The sequence below is a fragment of the Sylvia atricapilla genome, chromosome 20 (assembly GCF_009819655.1).
Source record: "Sylvia atricapilla isolate bSylAtr1 chromosome 20, bSylAtr1.pri, whole genome shotgun sequence".
NCBI lineage: Eukaryota > Metazoa > Chordata > Aves > Passeriformes > Sylviidae > Sylvia > Sylvia atricapilla.
The window spans coordinates 10,514,283-10,536,062 of record NC_089159.1 but is presented as its reverse complement, the minus strand read 5'-3'; the positions used below and the strand labels follow the sequence as shown (position 1 = coordinate 10,536,062).

The following is a 21,780-nucleotide window of genomic DNA, read 5'->3' as shown; positions in this document are numbered from 1 at the left end:
TGACAACAACCCAACCCACAGAGCACTGAGCTGCTCCTTTGTGAACTCCGGCTCTGGGCAGCTGACTCATCTGAATGCCCCCAGCTATCCGGATGGTTATCAGCATCTGAGCACAGCATCAACTGCAGCCTCAGAAATCCTCATTTCCTCCTTGTGCCTGTAGGTATAAAGATACCTGACAACAGTGGGAAGTGTTCCCTTTCCAGTACAGGGAGAATTGAACCACTGCCTGGTTTTGACTGGTTTAGAACCAAATCTGCTTGCTTAAACGGAGAGAGTGGATCTGTACCCTTTTCGCATGACATATGCTCAGTTTGCAGTGAAATCTGATCCAAACCTGTTCATAGAACACTTCGTTCAGCCACAGAGAAAACCATCCATCCCATCTGTGCTTCCATTAGGAACAGTCACATAATGCTGGAGTCACTCAGCTGGAGTCTCACAATCTCACAAACCTCTAAACTATCTTGAGATCAGCGTGAAATTCAAACAGCTCTTTCCAAGGCAAGCACAGAATCTGCACAGGAGCAAAAATTCACAACCCAAAGTAAGAGGAAAAGGAGCAAAACACTTCATTTCAAGGAATTATTTGTATCCTAAAAAATTAGGTCACTCAGTTGGTCACCCATATGGCTTTGCCCTAAAAACCAACAGAACTGAAGCTATTAAAGGATGATATTGTGACCTGTATTTTCATCAGCCATGCATGGTAAAATAGGTATCAGACAAAATATTACAGAGAAATATCTGTCAGCAAAGTCATTTGCTTTATTTAAGGTGGCATCTGAGGAAAAAAAGAGGCTCACACGTCAGACTCTGACCTGCAGCCTGTGGAATTCACATTCTCTACTTAAACCCAGCTGAGTCATTCAGCAAGAAGCTTGGCAGTGAGCAGAACACCTGTCCAGAATGTGAGGCCTGGCTTCTGTGTTTTAGCTGTGCTGAAGCAGTATCCAGAGCTCTTGCTCATTTGGGTGCATTTCCTATCCCCCTTGCACTGCTCACACAGCTGCAGTCACAGGCACTGGTGGGCAGGTGACTGCTGTGCTGGCTGCAGGCACAGTGCCCCTGAACAACGCTGGCTGCACAACAGTGCCACTGCTTTGGATGCCACAAACACCTCAGGAATATCAATATACTTGAAGGAACCCATGCAGCAGCACCTCGTTAAAAATCAGGAAGAGGAAGAAGGAGTAAAAATAATCTGTACAAAGTGAAGGAGCAGCTCTGAAAAGCGGCCATGAAAGCTGTCTCAGGGCTCTGCCCTAACCCGTGGTGCCCAGCAGCAGGGACTCTGAGGAGCACAGGGTGTCAGAAGGATGCCAGGGATGGAAAAGCCCCCGGGTGGCAGTCCCACCACAGAGCCCTGCTGCTCCTGCTTGTAACAGGAAAGGAAAGGGTTTCTCAATGCACTGCTAAACAAACCCTGCAAAACCCAGCACAGGCCAGCAGGAAAATGTGCAGGCAAGGTGTGCTGGGGGGAGAAGCCTTAGGAGAAACTGGTAAATACAAGCACAGAGAGGTAGAGCAGTACTGAGAGATGGAACAGCAGATGGATGGATTTTCCTTTGAACCCTCAGTCATGCCTGAGGCTGACACAATAGCCACTGCCCAAACACTACAGTATGTTATTTCTGCTTTGTCAAATGATGCAGACAGCATCATTTCTGGGTCACTTGGAGGCCACATACCACTCCTTTTCTTCTCTCCTCTTCTCTTTTTCACAATCCCAGTGACTGAGGCTGTAAAGACTCAGTTGAGGCCTTCCCAGCTAAGAGTGGGAGGATGAAACTACACAATCAAGTAGTTCCCTGAGCCTCGTAACATAATTCTCTTCAAAGATTTAATCCCAGCGAGGCATCTGAGCCTAAATGCAGCTACAGGAACAGCCCTCTGCTTAAAGATCAGAGATTTCACACCCACTGAACACTAAAAATGAAAGCCCCCCCCTTCCTTTGCAACCCGAGGACACACAAGTGTACCAGAATGACTGGGAGCATTCTGCAAGACTAAGAACTGTACTTGCCATTTTCTGAGCACAGCCCTGCTGCTGCCACGCCAGATCTGCAGCTCTGCTCTCAGCTCACAGCTCTGCAGCACCCAGTGAGCTCCTTCACCTCAGCCATGCTTCATCAGGCTTAGCTGTGCTTCCACACAGAGCACAGCAGCCTCCTCCAGCCTGGGGCCTCTCCTGAAGGGTACTGTCACTTCACACTGCCCTACAGAGCTGTTCAGCTTTGCCATCCCTCATGGAGCTGGTGCACTGAGCAGGCTGATGGATTCACCCTGCTGTGAATACCACACGGCCTTCTCAAAGCACTGCAGCTAAACCAGTTCCTGTCCAACCCTGTAAAGCCCTACAGAGGCAAATGCAGCCCAAATGTAACACTAATACTCTGCCTCTCTAGAATTATTCACTGTCTGGGCAAACCCACTGGTCTCTCCTCCCATTAACATGTAAAACTCAAAACTTCAGAGTGCTTTTAAAGAGAATATTCTCCATAGTTTTTTGATGGCACTAATCATTCTGACACATTTCTGAATGAACTCTCAGGTGTATTTGATTGGTGGTGCAGGAAGTGGAAATAAAGACACCAACAAGCTGTGCATGTGTAAACTCAGAGCCTAAATAAAGGAGTTTACAGCAGACAATATAAAGCCAGACATTTCCTTCATCAAGGTCAGGAAGAGAATGACTAATTGTAGGTCCTCGTCATATTCCTGCACTTCCCTTTCCTCACTGCAAGCCTCATTCTGCAGGTCCTGAGCACCCCGAGCTGGCACAGACAGTGAGCTCACGGGGATCACCGTGCATGAGGCCTGAACACTCCCCAGGACACAACTGAGAGGTCTGGGAAGGAACCAAGCTCCTTCAGCGGAGCATTCTACTGCCCAGGATGCTGCCCCTAATCTCAAAGGCTTTTCCCCATTTTTTCTTCCCCTTGCCTTCCCAACCATCTTCCTTTTGTCTTGCACATTTCTTTTTCTGTAGCCTCAATAGAATACAAGCCAGACCTCCAGTCTCTACCGTCCTCTCACACTGGCTGGGGAATGAGACAGATTAGCAGATTGTTCTCTGGCTTATTAGCAGACCAAGGGAAGGAGAAAACACAACAAAATCAAATCCTGCTCGTTAGGCTCAATTATTCGAGCACTTCCAGAGTTCCACCTTCCCCTCCTCTGTGACACATACAGTTCCCCAGACTGCTGCTGTGCTGGGCTCTGGGGAGGAGGTTTATACAGAAAAGTGTTAAATCTCTGTGGGAGCAGGTTGCAGGTCTTGGAACTGAAGACGTTCTGTGTCTGCGCCCTGGGAAATCTCAGCTAAGAAACTGTATTCTCTGAAATGCTCCCAATTATTGGGTTTCTGCTAGAAAGAATTGAGCTATTTTGGCAAGGACTGGGGTCACATTTCTCTTTTCACAGACACTGAGTGAGAAAGCTGCCATGGCTCACTGCTCACATTTTGTTTTTCAAAAAATCTCCTTGGGGCTCTCTCTTACTGGTTCACATTTGCCTGTAGCAACCATAAGGGGTTTCTATCAATAATTAAATACAAATACAGGATTTAGAGTGCAGACACCTGAACTCAGATTCCCAACACCAAAAAGAACATTTTTTTCTTGTGACTTGAGACTTTCACCTAAACTATGTTGTGCCCACTTAAAAAGTAGAGGAAAATACAGCTACTGACCCAGTAATAGTTGTATAAGGAAAAATACAGAGGGGACTGATAAGCAGCAATTGGCTACACACCAGACAGTTCTGCAATAGCTACTTGGCATCATACAGCAGCCTGGAAAGATTTTAATCAGCACTTGAAAAAAGATCACAAATACAAAGATAACAAGCTCCAAGTTCAGCATCTTTCAGGCAGGTACAATATCCATTACTTTTGTGAATTTCCACAGAAACTTCTCACACCACATTTGTCTCTGTACCCAAGCAGAACAGGAGGTTGGGGTTGGTTTTCCTTTGGTTTTGTTCGTTTAAGAGAAGTGTATTGTGACAGTTGGCTAAAACCAAATTTGTCATTTTCAAAGAATTCTATGGAAGCAAACTGAAGTTGTCAAAACATATTCTTCTAATAAAAATCTACATTAAATGTACAATGGAAGAAAATGTGCCAGTTCAGGATCAGAGTTTAATCATTTTGCTTGTGTGTCCAAAAATTATTTTATGCAGAATTTGTGAAAAATCTGAGCCTGACTTTTTGGCTCTAGTTGGGAGTTGGAAAAAGGCCTTTAGAGCAGCAAAGTTCTTACATTTGCCATCACTTCCACAATTCAGAAAAACTTCCAGAGCATCAGCCTGTAAGAAACATTTCTAAAAAGTGTTTTATACACTTGTATGCTTTCATTCCATTTCTCATTTCACTTTTCATGCTCTACAGGCTCTTTAGGAAATACTCTTCAGGAAACTTCTCCATCAGCCCTTTGCATTCTCTGTGCTGAGTTACATCCCTTTTGTCTTGAAGCCTCTCCCTGGGTTTTGTGCTGGAGAGAAGCTGAGCAGGCTGCGGGTTCAGGGCTTTCACTGCCCCTGCTCAGACCAGAGGAGGGACTCACATCGACCAGAAACACACAAACCCCAAACTGCTGAGGAGAAAAGAAAAAGCCATTGTAACAGCCTGCGTGCTAGTCTGTCATGGAAATACTCTGCTCCCAAGGAGCAGGGGAAACACAAAGGGATTCTGTGTTGTATTTCTTTGCCTGCCAGCGGACAGCTCTGAGTGCTGGATACAAATTCATGCCACAAGAGCTGAGATTTTTCACTGCAGCCAAGCAGCTCTGCATCGTTATACAAAGGTCACCCATGGGTTTGTCCGACTCCTTTTGTTACAGTACTTCACCTTGGTCTCTCCAAAAGGAACACGGCTAAGTTAGGCATTACTGAAAATCCTGGATCCTGAGGATGCTGTAGAAAGCTGCAATGCCACACCTGTACAGTGGGAGACTCTAAATGCTACTGCTACTCTCCTACACCTCCTGCCAGGTGTGATGTAAAACACTACTGGGAGTCATTCTTTCTAACACTCCTCCAGAATACCAAAGCCAGAAACACAGCTAAGGCCTATAAATAGCTAAGGGATCCAGCAGAGCTGCAGACAGCTCCTTACCTGTCTCAGGCACATCAGTGCCCACACTCAGCTTTCCCAGCATTCAGCTTGTTCAGAAATACAGCACATGAGCTGTCCTTCACAGCTCAGTCACTCTGAGGGTTTCCACAAATGCAAAACTTACAGTGCTCAGCCATCATAGGATGAGCAAACAAAATAGCAGGATTCCCTAAGTATCAGCAGTCTTGCTTTAGAATCAGTTTCTGAACCCAAAAATGCCTTCAACAAAAAGAAAAAACCTCTTTCTACCTCCATCCTTCCTTCATAGATAGTCTTATTTCTCTTTTGTGTTTTGGCAAAGGTAATTTATAAATTCAACTGGACTGTTTACAGTATAATCTTGAAAGTGCAAATAATCAGCAGCAGATTATTATTAGCTTTCCAGCTGTGATCTCATGCAAAGACCACTGAAGTTATCTGAAACTTCCAGATGCCCAGATTTCCCCGAATGCTGGACGAGGTCCTGCCCCTGTGAGCCCAGCTGAGCCTTGTGCTGGGTTGGGTTACCCACACAGGCTTTGGGGAGCTCAGCAGAAGCAGTGTGGCTGCCCAGGCTTTGCAGCCCATTTCTGTGACCTGCCTGCAAAGCCCCTGCATGTCCAGTCCTGTCCTTCAGCACAGCCACTGCCAGTCATTTTCTTCACTGCAAGGAGAAAGGGAGAGCACTGAGCACAGTCACCCAGAAGTAGGAAGCTGTAGGGTTACTCACCACCTTGAGGACTTGCCTGCTCTTCCTTTCCATTACTCAGCAGATGCTGTTGCACAGTTACTCAGTTTCTACATTCACCTGCCAAACCCCAACTGCACAGGACAGCGTGCACCCGGGAGCCCAGCGAGGCACATCCTGCTGCACAGAGCAGAAGGGGGCACAGGGAGCCAGCCTGGCTGCCCCAGCTGCAGAGGCAGCACCTGCTCACTGCCCAGCACAGCCAGGATCCCTCCGGGGCAATCCCAGCTCCCATGGCAGAGCTGCTGCAGGAAAAAAGGGAAAATCTACCCCCGTGAAGGAAAATGCTGTTTTCAAAGCAAACCACAGTTCTTAAAAATTCCACTTTGCCACATGCACTGCAGTTCCCCGTGCCAAGGCTCCATGTTCTGTCTCATGAGGAGACTCAGGAGGGGGAGTTTGCTTTGAGTATTAGTACAGAGGTGAGGGCTTCTGTCTTGTCTGGGGTATTTTGGCTTCTTGCAGAGAAAACAGAGTAGGGACACGACTGAAAAAAACACGCATTTAAAAAAAAAAGTCAACTATAGGAAATTGCTTAACTGGAATGTGGCAACTTGCCACATTCTCTCTTTTAAAACAGCAAAACAGCTTTATTTTAACAAGCTGCTATGAGATTGTATTTTGGGATTGTCAGGAAGAACAAAATACACTAAACCCCTCTCTGTTGAAAATGCTTTGAACCTATAACACAAGATTTTAAGAGGGAAAAAGAAAAGCTTTGGTATGTTCTGCCATGCAGTGGGATCAGAGATTCTCAGTGTGGTCACCAATTATCAAGAATGTTCCCAGAGTACTGTGTACAGTCACTGAAACACAAAATACAGGACTGGAGAAGCTGTGAGTGTAACTGAGATTCAGCTGCCAAGTTAACCGGGTCCCCCACAGCTCAGTTCTAGGAGAGACTCCTAAAACAGTTAAAAAGTAAAATGGTGTCAGTGGACTGCACGAGCTTTATCTTTCCTCCAGCACTGGTGATGCCATTTGTCAGTGAGTTTGCTTCTGGGCTCAGTTCTCTTTCCTTCTCAGCAAACCAACGTTCTCAGCAGCACCTGTCCAAAGCCCCCTCTCTCTGCAGTTCCACATCCTCGGGTTAGCCTTTCTGCTCTCTCAAGACCAGGAACATCACAGTCTCAGACAAACCTCTGTGAGATCCTTTCTGAAAGCCCAGCACCGTCCCACTGATGGAGTCAGTATAAGTGCAGTGAGAATGAAGGATTACTTGAAGAAGTTTGGGTTAAACATGGGACGTGGGGACAGGCTGTGAGACAAAGGATGGTGCTGCAGAAAGGTTTTATTTATGGCCTTTTCCCTGACTTTGTTTTGAAGTTACTGGGATGAGTTGTGTGTTCTACTCTGCCCTAAAGCTGCTGGTCAGTTGCTGAGCGTCTCTGACTGTGCAGTGAGGTTTGTAGTGGAGTTCTTCCTTCCTACTCCCCTGTTACTCTGCAGGGCCACAGGCAGAGCGAGCGAGGCAACAGGAAGAGCAGGAGAGTAGGAGTCACCTCTACAGAGAGCAGGATGTGACCCCTGCTCCCTAAAGAGGGCAGATCTTCATATCCAAGCTGGTCTCTCCCTATAGGAAAAGCAGCAGCAAGGACCGAGTTAAACTGTTAATCTTGAGTTAGAAACTAAATTTAATTGTATCAGTGGTGCTTTGGAGGAGGAACTTAATAATTAACTACAAAGAAGTCATATTATTGACTACTCTGATGGATTCCTGCTAAACTAATACTTGATGGAACTTCAGTTCTGCCAAACTTCTATCTCTCAAAGTGCTGGTGCTGCTCCTACCTGAAAGCATCCAGCTCCTGCAGCCTTGCAGCTCTGCTCAGCAGCGTCTGGAAACCTGTGTGACCTGTTTGTCCAGCCCAGAGGCTCCCCTTCCCCACTGGCTGTGCAGCCCTACTGCACTCTGAATTTAACAGCCTCTGACCCCAGTTTGCTCCATGAGCTGCTGAGCCCTGTTTCCCAGGGCAGCAGGAATTCCAACTGGAACGGGCAATGACAGCCACCACAAGTTAGTCTCGTGTCCACGTGCAGATACTGAGCTGTGCAAAGTGTCTTTTCAGCCTCAAATCTTAACAGAAGATTTGCATGCAGCAAAGTACAGCTGAGGGAGGCTTTACTGCTAGCTTGGTGCTCCCATCCTGGCTGTAGTTACACACAGATTGCTGCTGCTGGGCTGCACAAACACCAGCTATGGCTCCCCAAACATAAGTTCATACTCTGAGGGTAATGATTCACCTAGTTCAGCCCCTTTAATCTCCAGGCTCTCTAGGAGACCGCAGCAACAACTTCTGAACGTGCCTGCCTTCAAAGCTACCCTAGATCCTGTCTATGAAGGGCTTCTGTAGGATCCCAGATAATGAGAAAAAGGGCATTGCAGTCAAGATGACCAGCTCAAAAGACAAAAACAGGGAGCTTCCCCGCTGCTTTAGAGCTTAGTCCTCCATGTAGATCTTTTTCCACTGACAGGGACCTTACTTAGTCCAGTATGGATGACTGCTGAACCAGCTTCTTGCAGTGCTTCAGCTCCCGCTTGCTCTTCCTGTTTAGCTGAAAGCCTTGCGTATGAAGCTAAGTAAAACTGACCTAGAGGTTGTTTATGCTTTCAAAGGGTATATGGTCTGTGCTGGAAATGAGTACCTCGATCCAGCCCGACTGCCTACTACAATAATAACTGGAAATGAACTCTGGACTATCAGTTCCCAACCACTCTGGGCTAGATCACGTTGCACAAGGAATATCCCAACCTGGGGGAGGGGAAGGCTCTCGGTGACACGGAGCAGCTCATTCTGCTGCAAAGACTCTCCCAGCAGCTGCACAAGGCTTGGGAGCAGGGATGATCCATACGGAACCCACAAACAGCAATGGCAGACAGAGAGGAAAACACCTGTGGGTGCCACAGCAGCTGAAAGGAGAGGGACCACTATAAAGCCAGCTACTACACAGTGCCACTTGAAGGTGAACCTTGAGACTCGCAGGTGACCTGTCAGGTGTGTGCTCCAGATAGCCAACCCCGATAAGCAGTGCTAAGGCTCCCTTTATCTCCCAGCCAGGCCATCTGCAGCAGCAATGTGAGAATTATGGTGCAGTAAAGGTGCAGTTAACTCCCTTCTTATCCCAACTTCCACACTGTCCTATCCCAAACGCTAAATAAAGTCAGGACTAGAAGCACTTTCTCTGAAACGTGTCTGCCCTTGCTGCTTGCCAAGTGAAGTTAGAAAAGCCTCTCATGAATAGGCCGACTGCTTTCAGTTCCCCTCAGTGAGACTGTAATGTACTCAGCTTTCACTTGCCAGCATTAAAAACTCCCTCCTTGTCTTTGGTCATTGTAGAGAATGAGGAAGGATCAAAGCATGGGTTGAGTGTAGGCAGTCGTCCCTCTTACTGCAGGGGGAACTGCAGAGTACACAACTTCTCACCCCATTGTCCCTTCTGGGGAGCCTGTGAGGCATGCTGACACATCCAGGATTTCAACACAATTAAATTGTAAACTAGTCTTGTCCTTCACAAAAGGCTCATGACACACAGTGATCTCCTACGAGATACAACGACCTGCTAAATTCTCTGTTGGCGTCTGGGGGGTTTCCAGGACCTCTCTGTACATCATTCCCTAAAGTCAAAGCTGCACTTACCCACTGAAAGATGGCATGGATGGGGCAGTGGTCGGGGTCGCTTTCCTAAATACAGTTCTTGATTGCCAGCTGTACTAGTAGTTCACTATCAGCCCCAGGAAAAGGTCCAGCAACTTAAAAACTCAGAGAAGGAGCTTAAGAGTAATGGGACTTTAAAGCATTGCTGTAATAATTTCAGTGGCAGAGGTTTCAGAGATAGGAGTGAGCAAATTAAATCTTCACACAAACAGCCAATATTATTTAGGCCGTGGGTAGCAGCACCTGCGTGTTATGGATGAGACCATCCTATAATCCATTTGTTGCCACATACATGGCTCAAAGTAAGTGTCAGTTCTGGACGCTAAGAGGGAGCTGAACAGTTATTGCTGTGAACTTCCACGTGTACTTGGGTGGATGGCAGCCTCATGCTGGGGCTGTCTCATGCAAGAATGGGAGCTGAACCGGCAAAAGAGCAACATTGCTGAAGCACGCATTCAACAGGATGAAAAAAGAAAGGTTATCTTACAACTGTAGAATTTCTACCAATTTAAGAGTCAAGTGAAGTAAGGCAGAGAAAGAATCCTTCTGTATTCTAAAAATACCCACCTTCTCACTTGGTTATCCTTTGCTATATGAGTGGTGTTTTTTACTCCCTTGCTCATTCAAAACACACTTAAATTAACATCAGACCAAGTCTGAAGACAGTACAACAGTGCTGATGTTTAAATAGCTGGAGCTTCAAGTGGGGGTCAAGGCCATGCTGTTTAAGGTATTCAGCCTTGAAAGGCACTTACAAAAGAACTGAGCCAGCAGAGACTAGAGCTAAATTCAGCTCTTACCCTAGTTTTAAACTGCCTCAACTCCTTCGTTTTCAGTACAGTCACATTCAGTTGCTACTCCTGTAAAGGAAAGTGGGCTCACATAACCCGACATTCATCTGATGTCAACTGGACAACCCCAAGGAACCTAAGTGGGGTTCTCAGTCAAAGCCAGCTCTACTCTTTGCTACAGATGTCACTTACACGATACCTTTAGCAGACCAAGTGTTCCATCAAGCGATACGGCTGTAAATAATTCACCAGCAACCCCATAACACTTGATTAAAACCTACTGAAAGAAGATCTAATTAAATTGTCTTTTAAAGAACAGACATGATATGACGACTGTGTGAAGGGCAGATGGCAAGCAGAAACTCATTGGAACATGAGAAAATAATTTAGAGGACAGTACTTGGTAGCCAATACTATAAACTTTGCAAGGCTGTTGGCTTTAAAGCTGTGTCTGTGCTGTGCTGTGAAATATGTCTTATTGATTAAACAATAATTGGACAGTATGTTCTAGGAACGTAACAGCTACCTTGCTGCAAATGATATGTGCTTTGAGATAAAGCAACGCAGCTCACAGCAGATTTTTCCATGTCTTTCAACCTCTGAGGAAGAAAAGAGCTTTATTTCATACCTCAAATGTAAGAGGAGATATGAACATAGAACTAACATCAGAGAGTTAAGTATAAATCTAAAGTAGCCCCAAAGTTCAAAAGTGTTGTCATCCAGCTCAAAGTTTTGCATGAAGAACTTTAACTGAAGAAAAGAGAGATTTTTGTCCTCTGTATAATGAAGTCCATCCCAGTTGGGGGAAGAGAATCTACTGCTCAGACAGGCTTTCAAAGTAATTAAATGTGATCCTGGTGCAGCTACCTGAGATCAAAGCAAGGCTGTGCCATGGTACCCACCCCGACCTCCCAGAAGCAGACCTGTTTGCAGTCAGTCAGTCATCTTAGAGGAAAAGCTCTCAAAATTATTATTCCCAAAGAAATTAGTGTTTCTTGCTGATAAATTTCAAAATCCCTCATGCATCACAGTGGCTCTCCAACTTCCCCCATGTTCTCTCTCCCAGTCTGAGGTTAGATAAATCTGAGCCACAGCTACTTGCACGAAGAGGCTGAAGGCTCAGCACTTAGAAGAACTCTAAAGAATTCTAGCAATGCAGAGACTTGCAGAGCTCACTGGTGCTGTTCCCACACCACTGAGGCTCTGTCAGGGAAGCTGACAGACCATGCTACTAACCCACCCTGTAAAATACAGCCTGAATGTGGAGACTTTGTTCTTTGCAGTATGAAGGGGCCATGCCTGCCATGGCAGAGACCTCACCCTCGTGTCAGGAGTACAGGAAGACTGAAAGGGCTGAGCCAGCCTATTTATGTGGAGGATCCACGAGCCCTGAGAGGGAGAGGCAGGGAACAGACCATGCGTTTCCTCCCGTGTTTCCCCTTCCCCCTGCACCTTGGTTTTACAGCTGCAGGAAAGATGGAGGCAGAAGTGTGAAGGTTGCTGAGTCAGGCCGTGTCGGTGGGGCCTCAGAGAGGCTGTCACAGCGCCGGGGCCAGAGGACAAAGCCTTGTGCTGAGGCCGAGCTGAGCAGCTGCAGGGACACTGCAGGGTGGGGACAGGCAGGACACGGCCACTGCAGGCACAGGCTGCAGGGACAGGCTGCAGGGACAGGCTGCAGGGACAGGCTGCAGGGACAGGCTGCAGGGACAGCAGCCAGCCCTGCCTAGCAAGGATCAAGAGCCAGAAGCATTTGGCATTAAGAGAACTGGAAAGAGAATGCAGGTCAAGCCGAGTAGGATTAAGTATCCCAGCAGGCAGGATAGCCAGCTAGTCCTGGCTAAGTTAGCATAAGGAAGAAGGCCAGAAATGAGAGTGGGAGTCTCTGTAAGCTCCTCTGCAGGCTCAGAACTCTTCTGGTGTGCAGCAGTAGTCTCTAACAGTGAGAAACGTCCTGTTTTGGCACAACAGTTCAAAAGGAAACTGAGAAGTCTGTTAATAAACTGCTAGAGGCAGGATTTGTCCCTTCATTAGAAGAGCAGTGGGCTGACTGAGGAGAGGAGCTGCAAAGAAACCCCAGACACTCCTGGGGACTCCAGATCAGAGCAGGGCTGCACCACCACTGCATCTGCTGCCAGCACACTCCCTGCCCACTGCACTGACTGCAGGGCTGCCACTGCCTGCAGCTCGAAATCTTATGATGCCACACGTCCATTCACTGCAAAGCCCTTCACCTCAAACCCCAAACTAGTTATTCTTGGTAACTGAGGCACTTTGAACAGCACACTAGAAGAAAATAAGGAAAGAACACATCAGTGGAACTGGAACCTGCCTTGGCAGCACGATTGTAGATTTAGTTTCCACAAGAATTAAACACTAAACATTAATGTCACCGTAGAAGTGTTCAGCTAGCTCTTGCACAGTCAGCTATCTCTGCAGTTACAGACTGCAGGTGAGAACTGATAAGGCCCAGTGGGTTAGAGGTAAATAGGTAATTACTGGTACACAGGTGCATTCAGCATCACTACAGAACACATCTCCCAAAGCAGGACTGCAATTCCTACAAATGCAGTCTCAGCACAAATCGAGCCAGTGTTTCAGTGCAATAGCTGAAGACCCAGATCACAGTAGCTTTCCTTTCTCCTTCCAAACATGAGGTTCCACAGATTCCACTCTAGTCCCTAAGCATGACTGCAAATGGCTCAGGAATCCAGGCTGCATGGAGAGACATCCCACAGAAACTCTGCCTCGTTATACCCAGACAAAATGCTGCCAATACAGCAGTGCTTAAATCAGGCCTTTAGCAGGCAGCCAGTGATTCTACAAATATTACCACTTGACCCACAAAGCAAGACCAAACCAGTTTCAAAACACATAATATCCTCTCTGAATACGAATGGGACTGAGAAGCCCTTTGAGATCTACTCTGGGGTTTCTCCCAGCTTAGCTGTGTGAACAAATGCTGAGAGTCTTTGGTGTTTGTGCTCACATTGACTCTTCCAGAGCTATTCCAGACACTCTTGTGTTTCACAGGAAAAAAGAAAGAAAACCTGCAACCTTTCTTCTTCCACAGGGAGGAGGCTGAAGGCCTGTGCAGAACTCCCCAAACAGATCAGTCTCCTTAGAACAACACCTGTGGATTTTAGTCAATTGTTTCCTTAAAACAAGGGAGGATAGGCAAGGGTATGGCTTCCAAAATTCACTAAAATGAGGGAAAAAACACTGCATCTGGTCTGCACTCAGTTTTATACTATTAGCTGATGCTGATCTGAGCCACTCAGCTCTGTCTCTAAAGAAATTATGGGAAAATAAAGTTAGAAGACTTCGTAAGAATGTTTTACTCTGTGGAAAGTTTCAGTTTTGCTCATAAAGACAAAAGGCCTGCAGTGTTTTGCTTGGCAGATAAAGAACCGTTTTTAAGAAGAAATGTAAAAAAGTCAGGAAGCTTTAAAAAACAAAATATTCCTATTTGAGCTTATTTCAGAGGAGCTACATAACTATATTTTAAAGCAGGATTTAGTCCTCTAGTTTACTCTAGAAATAAAAGGGAAAAACTGCTCTGGAAAAGAAAAATGTTGCTAGAAAATTGGTGGGAACCAGGTGTGGAGAGGTTCTCCAAGAGCACTGGAGGCAGCATGAAGGGCATGGACACACATCCTCCTGTGACTGCACTTACTGACAAACCCATCACCTCCCCTAGCTATGTCCTCTTGTGCTGATGGCCAAAAAATCAATCTGTAGTTCTCAATCTGTAAAACCTACTAATCATTTCTTCTCTTCAGTTTACAAATAAAATCTCACACTGGAACCTGCAGGCCTCAACAATAACCCATACACACCAACAATGAGGAGCTCAAGACTTCCTTTCCAAATTTAGATTGCTTCAAACAGAAGTGAAAGTTCTTTCATAAATCAACAAACCCACGTTTTAGAAGCACGTAAGGAGAGCAGAACTGGGCAGGAAGGTGCTAAACACATTGCAAAATGCTTCTCAAGATTTCCAAGTCCCCAGCCCTGAGGCTCCTGGCTGGATGTTGAACACTGGGGTCAATGACCTGTTCTGGCAGCATCAGATCAGACCAGATGAGAGCCTGGATCTGCTGCATCCCAGCAGCATTCCTCAGTGCCACGTTAATTACTGCTCTAAAGAGAGCTCACAGCCTCTGCTATTAGAGCTCTTCCACGTGGGATAACTACTAATCATCCTACAGGGGCACTCCATAACCCCAACCAAAACGTGATTTCCTTACTCTTCTGCTTAAGTGTCCTGTGATCCTTCCCTGCTTCCTCAAGATCAACACTGGATGTGTTCACCAGAACCAACTGGATGTTCTCACTAGGCATAAAGGGAATGAGACACATGGCCTCTGCTCACTTTAGAATACATACAGAAATGACAACTGTATTTTACCGTTAAAGACAGATTTTGAACAGTCTTGAGCTCAGGTATGGAAGTCCAAAGAGATTTGGATCTTCCATATGCCTCCAGCCCCAACAGCTCAGACTTCAGCCCCCTGTGCTGCACATAGGGCAGGATAAACACCAGACACCTATGATCAGCTTTGGCTGTGAGTCCCTCAAACCCCAAGAGCAGGGCCTAAGCTAAGGTTTGAGTTTCCACCTCAGAATGCTCCAGGGTTCAATTTAAACAGGCTGTACAAAAAGCAGGCTTACAAGGAGGACAGGGAGGCCAGCACAGAACAGGTGACTGTCACTGAGCACAGGTGCAAGTGAACAGCACAGCTGCAGCAGAGATTACCTCACGTCCTTGGAGCCTGCACTGGGACACGCCTCTGGGATCCGTAGGTGGCACAGCAGCTCCGTGCAGCTCTGCCTTAAGGCAAAAGGCCTCTGTGGCCACCTGTAAGCTTTGGGGTTTCCCAGCCGTCCCCACGAGCAGGGCAGAGTTTACCCAGTTTAACTGGGGACTGATCCTGTCCTAGATTCCGGGGGCTATGCCGACGAGGACTGGCTGCTAAACCAGAATGCCCAACTCTTTCCTCATCATGTGCTGGTCTGGCTAGGTGCAGACTCCCACCAAGAGGCAGCAATGCCCACAACGCTTCCATGCACAACTCCTCACAAGTCCTGTGTTGGAACAACTCCCCGTTTCTTCTGGAGCCAGGTGTGTTTCCAGAATCACAGAGCTTCTGTTCTCTGGCCTCGCCTGCTGTGGCAACTCTGTGCTGCTGCTGGTGTCAACTGTGTGGGATTGCTCCACAGGAGTGAGAAATGAGCAGGGAGGGAAGTCTGAGAGCTGGCTGAGTCAGGATCATCCATACATTACTCTGTGCCTTTCACCACAGCAGTAATCCAGCCAATGCATTCTCCAAGCCCCTGAACAGTGGGACATAGCCAGGCTTGCTTCCAGCACCATTTTCCTTTTATTAAGAAAAAAAAAAGAATCCCTCTAAGCTGAAAATAAGGGTAAGAAATATTAATCTTAACTGAAAGGTGAGGGTTTATCCCTCAAGCATCTGATACAATTATATTTTCAACTAAGGCAGTATAATGTAACAGACACTATTCCCTAAATAATTTGGTATGTCACGTGACTTCTTTGTTAAGTGTTGCTATTTATGACCAAAGCAGGTGATAAATTTGTGTACCCCATGCTGACTCACTGCTGTACATCTGTCTCCAGCCTGCAGCTGGAACACTGATCGGGGCTTTCCTTGGGTAAAATGCACTTCACAGCACTGGGAGTGGAGGAGCAGCCCAAGGTCTGCACAGGTGGGATCTGGGCAAGCTTGGTCACAACCAGGGGCTCAGCTGGGCACAGCTGGGGCTCAGCTTGGCTACTTCCCTGATCAGATCAGTCCTGTACACGCCAAAAAGGTCAGAAGTTGTGTGCAGAGACTGAGGCCCGTGTGGGGTCACAGGCTGTGGGCTCCTGTGTGCAGGCACAGACACACAGAGCTCCCAGCCAGGCTCTGCTGGGCTGCAGGAGGATGAGCAGAATGATGCTGTGCTGTCCAGTGACCACACGGGCAGCCTTAGAAAGGCAAAGGCAGCACAGAGCTTTACTCTGACACTTCCTTTCTTGCTTCCCAATCAGGGCACCGTGGAGTCCAACACAAGGCAAGAAGTACAGAGAGCTTGACAGAGAAGTAAAGAGTCCCTTGTCCTGTCTTCATATCGATGAAAACCTGCTCACCAGAGCTTGTCCTGGGAGCTCTAGGTAAGTGAAAACACTGCTGCTGAGTTTTTGTGTCAACATTTATATAAAATCAGTGGTTGGAGATGTGCTAAATTCCATTATGATGAGGAAATTCTGATTGTAACTGTCACAAAGGAAAGATGATGTCTGCAGACTAGATAATCACAGATGGTCTTCACCTCTTCCAAGTCACACAGAATCTCTGTTGAAGACTACCTTGTACAAGAAAAGCAGAAATTTAAGAAAGGAGAAGGAGTCCTACAAAAACAAATGTGTTGCATATACGCAAAAAAGTAAGATGAAGTAAGAGACTTTCTTCTTCTCTTACATAAGACCTGCTGGGAAAGGAAGTCTTTTCAGTTGAACAAAGCTCATAAACATGTGGCTACAGGTTGCAGTTTGGCCTGAAAAATTCACTACTCCCACTGCTTCCAATTTACAAACACAGTTGTCCTTCCCTTATGCATACCACATGCCCAACTTCCAGTCTGCAAGTGTGGACTATTACAATCCTCCTTCCTCTTCTCTCATGCCTTCCCCCATTTTCAAAGCGTTTGTTTCTGCTCAGAGATTGCTTGGTAAGATAAGCCTTTTCTCGACAAATTGCCAAATGAATTGAGATAATGCCAAAGCAAGTTCAAACAGATTTAATCCACAGGTACTATTCAGCTACTGTGAATGACTGATTTGTGGAGAGTAGACTTATTTGTGACACAGCCCAGCTGGAGTCACTCTTTCTGATCCGGTGCTCTGTTTGCTGAAGGTGCTGAACAGAAAACATTCCCCAGGAAGGAGCCAAACTGATCTTTGCACACAGGGCCAGGAGTGTCTCTATCACAGATCTAGTCTGGCCAGAGAGCCAGGAGGACAGTTTTCCCAAAGAGCAGGCAGAACTCAGAATGTGTCTACTGCCTCACCCCAACACTCCCACCAAAACCAGTCTGGAGGCAGCTGCCGTGCCAGAGCCACTGCACACAGCTCCTCTGAGGCAAGAGCCCAGCTAGAAAGAAAATACATCTGCAGTCTAAATCCACTCCAGGTCTTGCAGTTCAGCCTTCCTACCTCATCTCTGCTGCAGCCAGAACTAGGGGGCGCTGGGGGAAGGTGTCCCACTCTGTCTGGGGATTCCCACAGCTCACCAAACCAGCTGTTTCCAGCTGAGAAACCACAGGAGCCTTTCCTGCTGCCAGCACCTGCCACTGTTCCCCTGCTCACCTCGAGACTGGCTCGAGCTGTGGTTGGAAGTTGCATGTGCTTCACCACAGATGTCTAGTCCCACCAGCAGTTTCCCAGCCAGGGAAATGAATCCAGAAAGATACTGCCTTCACAAAGAAATATAGCTAAAAATAATACACTTCTAACTTTGCAAAACCAATTTGAGTCATACAAGGGATTAGTGTAAGGACAGAGGTAAAGGCTGACAGAGCTATTTCTTTCCAAGGATGCTTGGAACAATACTGGAGGCTCACTACATGGCAGACATTTTTTGCTCTCTTACATATGGGTTAAAATTACCATTATTTTCCATTTCAGTTTTGCAGTCAACTTGAGAAGTGAGTAAAACTGCTAGGACAGAACTGAAAGCACAGACCAGCACTGGGTAAAAAGAATAACACCCAAGCACTTAGTGGGCAGAACATACAAAACTTAAAACCCAAACCAGCCCTTGTGGCACCGAAGAACCCAGTCTGCTAATAACCAAACTAACAGAACCTACTTTCCACTCCAGGGAAACTCCCTGAGCTTCTAAGAAATGGCCTTCCTACCCTGAAACAGGGGCATGTAACACATTACACTCAACACATCCTTTGCAAGCAATTCCCACAGCTCTTTCTTTCCCCTCCTTCCTGTATCTGTTTTCCCTGAACTCTTCTGAACCACCGTGAGTGCTTATCTGTACCTGCCAAGGTCCAGTTTGAAATCCTTATCTACCATGTGCTTTATTTTGAGAACACCTTACAAGCAAGAGGAATGAGGAAGGACTTAAAAGCATTGCAGTAAACGGGAAGGAGCTCTAAGCATGAGCCCAAGTGCCCTTGGTTACGTTGGCGTTCTTGACCTGGCGACTACACGTCACTCCACAGTTTACCAGTTAGATTAATGGAACTAAGTTTTCACAATTATTTTTCCTCTGAAGCCTTTGCACAGAAGAAAAGCCCTGTGAGAGTTCAGCCCCAGCCTAGCTGAGCTCCCAGTTCAGAAGAGATGTGCAGTACAGATGTGGCTCACAGCACTGCACGAACCAGCAGACACTAATCGTGACCCACAGAGCCATGTGGGGACTCATGAAGGCCACCAGGGAAGCACTGGAGATCTCTGAGCTCCCAGCTGCACTCTGGACTCTTCAGGAGCTGCCTGCAGAGTCCACCCACCAGCACACAGCTCCCTGCAGGACCAGAGCTCGTGTCTGTGCTGGCACAACCCCACAGACAGAGGCACAGGGTCACAGTGGCACTGCTGCCACAGGAATCAGGGCACGGGAGCTGCACCTGGTACCTGAGACAGCTCTGGTACCCACCTCCCTCAGGGGCACCACGAGCACTGGCAGCTCGGGGAAGCAAACAGACCCTGAGCTCCTGCAGCCTGGCCCTGTGACCACAGCCTGGCACAGACAAGCACAGGACTCGGGCTGTGCCTCACATGTATTTTGGTACAGGCAACCCAACAGTGCACAGGACACTGAGTCTGTACCCATGCCCACAGCTCCAATGGGCAGAGATCCAGCACTTGGTTGAACTCCCAGAGAAATCACATACTGGACTGTACATCAAAGAGATTTTCTCCTGAACATAAATTTTATGATCATCAGTGAATGTGGCACCCATTTGTTTAAACAGATAAATGCTTAACAGGACTGTGTGCACACACTCAGCAACCATCACTAGAAAAAGCTTTTGTTGCTTTAAGAAGAGCCTCAAGATCATAAAAGGTCTGTATACTTTGTGAATAAAGGTTTTCTTTTACAACAGGTCCACTAGCAAATAAGTGATGATCATTTTCCGAAATGATGCTGATTGACATTGTTTGGGCATCAGAAAGGCCCTCAGCAGGGCTGCCAAAAGGCTACACAAATATTGTTTCATAGAGAATAGCCTTTTGAATGCTATTTGGAGGTGACAGGAGGAAGAACAGTGCTATAAATTTTGGGGAAAAAAGAACCAACCAAAACAAAACACCCCACAAAACAAACCAACCAAACAAACAAAACCACAAAAAAAAGTCAGATGAAGAATAAAGGAAGAAAGATAGATTTCCATGAGGCTGAGCCAAAAGCTACCTACCACCTATTGTTTCACAGTTTTCTTCCCAACCTTCATTTCTCATGTGATGGATTTTTCAGCATGTAACATTACAGTTACATTGTTGTGATGATCCTTTCTTCCTAAAACGCCCAGTGTTCTACCCAGCTCCAGTCTCCAGCACCGGGTAGAGAAAATGAGCATTAGCATCTACATCAAACTTGAATCAAAGAAGAAGACAGGAGGTGACTGCTTGCTTACAGCAAAACTACCTACACAGAAGGTAAAAGGAACTGTTATTTAAGCATCTAAAGGTCAAAGGAACTAAGGAAAAATACATCTATTTTCCCTTTCTAAATACTTATACAGACTTTTATACAGATCCAGCTCTTCTTTGAGAGCATCACAGCAGCACATGTTCTGTGTTTAAAATATTTAATTTTTCTGAACAGCAGAACATCTCTCCAGCCCAGTCCGTGATGCCGTTTGAGCCACAGCAACAGAGGGGAAAGGAGAACCAGATTAGATCAGTGAAACTGAGCCAGAGATAGAGAGACAGGCCTGGAGCAGAGGGCAGGAACCATCGGGAGCAAACACCGAGGACCTGAGGCAAAGGCGAGTTTTCCCAGCTCGCCCGGACAGCGGCGCGGGGACACACCTCCCGCCAGGGAGCCTCGAGTCACCTTTGCTCCGCGCCTCACATCGCATCCCGCCCCGCAGGGACACGGGCGCCGGGCACAGGCCCCGGGGCGCGGCCGGGCACGGCCTGACGGAGCTGCCGCGCACCCGCCGCGCAGCCCGCGGCTCCCCCGCACCTGTCCGCGCCCCGCCGGCACCGCGCTCCGCTCCACGCCTTCCCCGGCCGGGGCCCCGCTCCGAGCCCGATGACAGCCCCGCGGCGGGCCCGGGACGCCGCCGCGCCCGCCAGCAGCGCTCCGGCCGCGGGAGAAGGAGCGGGCGCGGCCGCGGTGCCGAGGGGCCGGGGCGGCGGGCGGCGGCAGGCCCCGGCCCCGGGGGCAGAGGCGGCAGCGCGGCCCCGCGCCGTACCTCCAGCGTGCGGATCTCCTGCTGCGTGAGGTCGTTGGACGCGGCGCACTTGGTGCGGAGCCCGCGCAGGTTGGAGAGCGAGATGTCGATGAGGTCCTGCAGCAGCCCGCACTGCTGCAGCGTGCTCCGCACGGCCGGCAAGCCTCGCGGCCCCGCCGCCTCGCCGCCGCTCCGCTCCTTCCTCTCCAGCATGCCGGCGGCTCGCAGGGCAGCCGCTCTATCCATCCCTCGGCATCAGGGAGGCCGGGAGGCGAGGCGGCGGCGGGGAGCGCCGGAGCGAGGGAGGGAGGGAGGAAAAGCCGGAGGGAGGCGGGCGGGAGGCGGCCCGGCCCGGCCCGCCCCGCCGCGCTCTCCGGGCAATCACCGCGCGGTACATGCGCCGGGCTCCGCCAGCGCCCGCTCCGCCCCCGCCGCCGCCCTCAGCGCCCGCCGCCGCCCCGGCCGCTGCCCTCAGCGTGTCCCGAGCCCCGCAGCGTGTCCCGAGCCCCGCAGCGTGTCCCGAGCCCCGCAGCGTGTCCCGAGCCCCGCAGCGTGTCCGTCACCTCTCAAATCCCGCCTCACCCCTCAGCGTGTCCCGAGCCCCGCAGCGTGTCCCGAGCCCCGCAGCGTGTCCCTCAGCGTGTCCGTCCCCTCTCAAATCCCGCCTCACCCCTCAGCGTGTCCCGAGCCCCGCAGCGTGTCCCGAGCCCCGCAGCGTGTCCCTCAGCGTGTCCGTCCCCTCTCAAATCCCGCCTCACCCCTCAGCGTGTCCCGAGCCCCGCAGCGTGTCCGTCAGCGTGTCTGTCACCTCTCAAATCCCGCCTCACCCCTCAGCGTGTCCCTCATCCTTCATATCCCGCCTCACCCCTCAGTGTGTCGCTCACCCCGCAGCGTGTCCCTCATCCTTCATATCCCGCCTCACCCCTCAGCGTGTCCTTCACCCCTCAGCGTGTCTGTCACCTCTCAAATCCCGCCTCACCCCTCAGCGTGTCCCTCACCCCTCAGCGTGTCCTTCACGCCTCAGCGTGTCCGTCACCTCTCAAATCCCGCCTCACCCCTCAGCGT

The 21,780-nt window shown here is 48.6% G+C and overlaps 1 protein-coding gene across 1 annotated transcript in view; it reads right to left on the bottom strand.

Moving 5' to 3' along the window:
* The window catches only part of KSR1 (kinase suppressor of ras 1), a 47,137-nt gene extending 26,070 nt beyond the window's left edge, over window positions 1–21,067 (bottom strand). The window contains exon 1 of the mRNA XM_066333591.1: window positions 20,737–21,067. Within this exon, the coding sequence (XP_066189688.1) occupies window positions 20,737–20,961 (225 nt within the window). The 5' untranslated portion in view covers window positions 20,962–21,067. The remainder of the gene's footprint in view (window positions 1–20,736) is intronic.
* Between the last annotated feature and the right edge of the window lie 713 nt (window positions 21,068–21,780).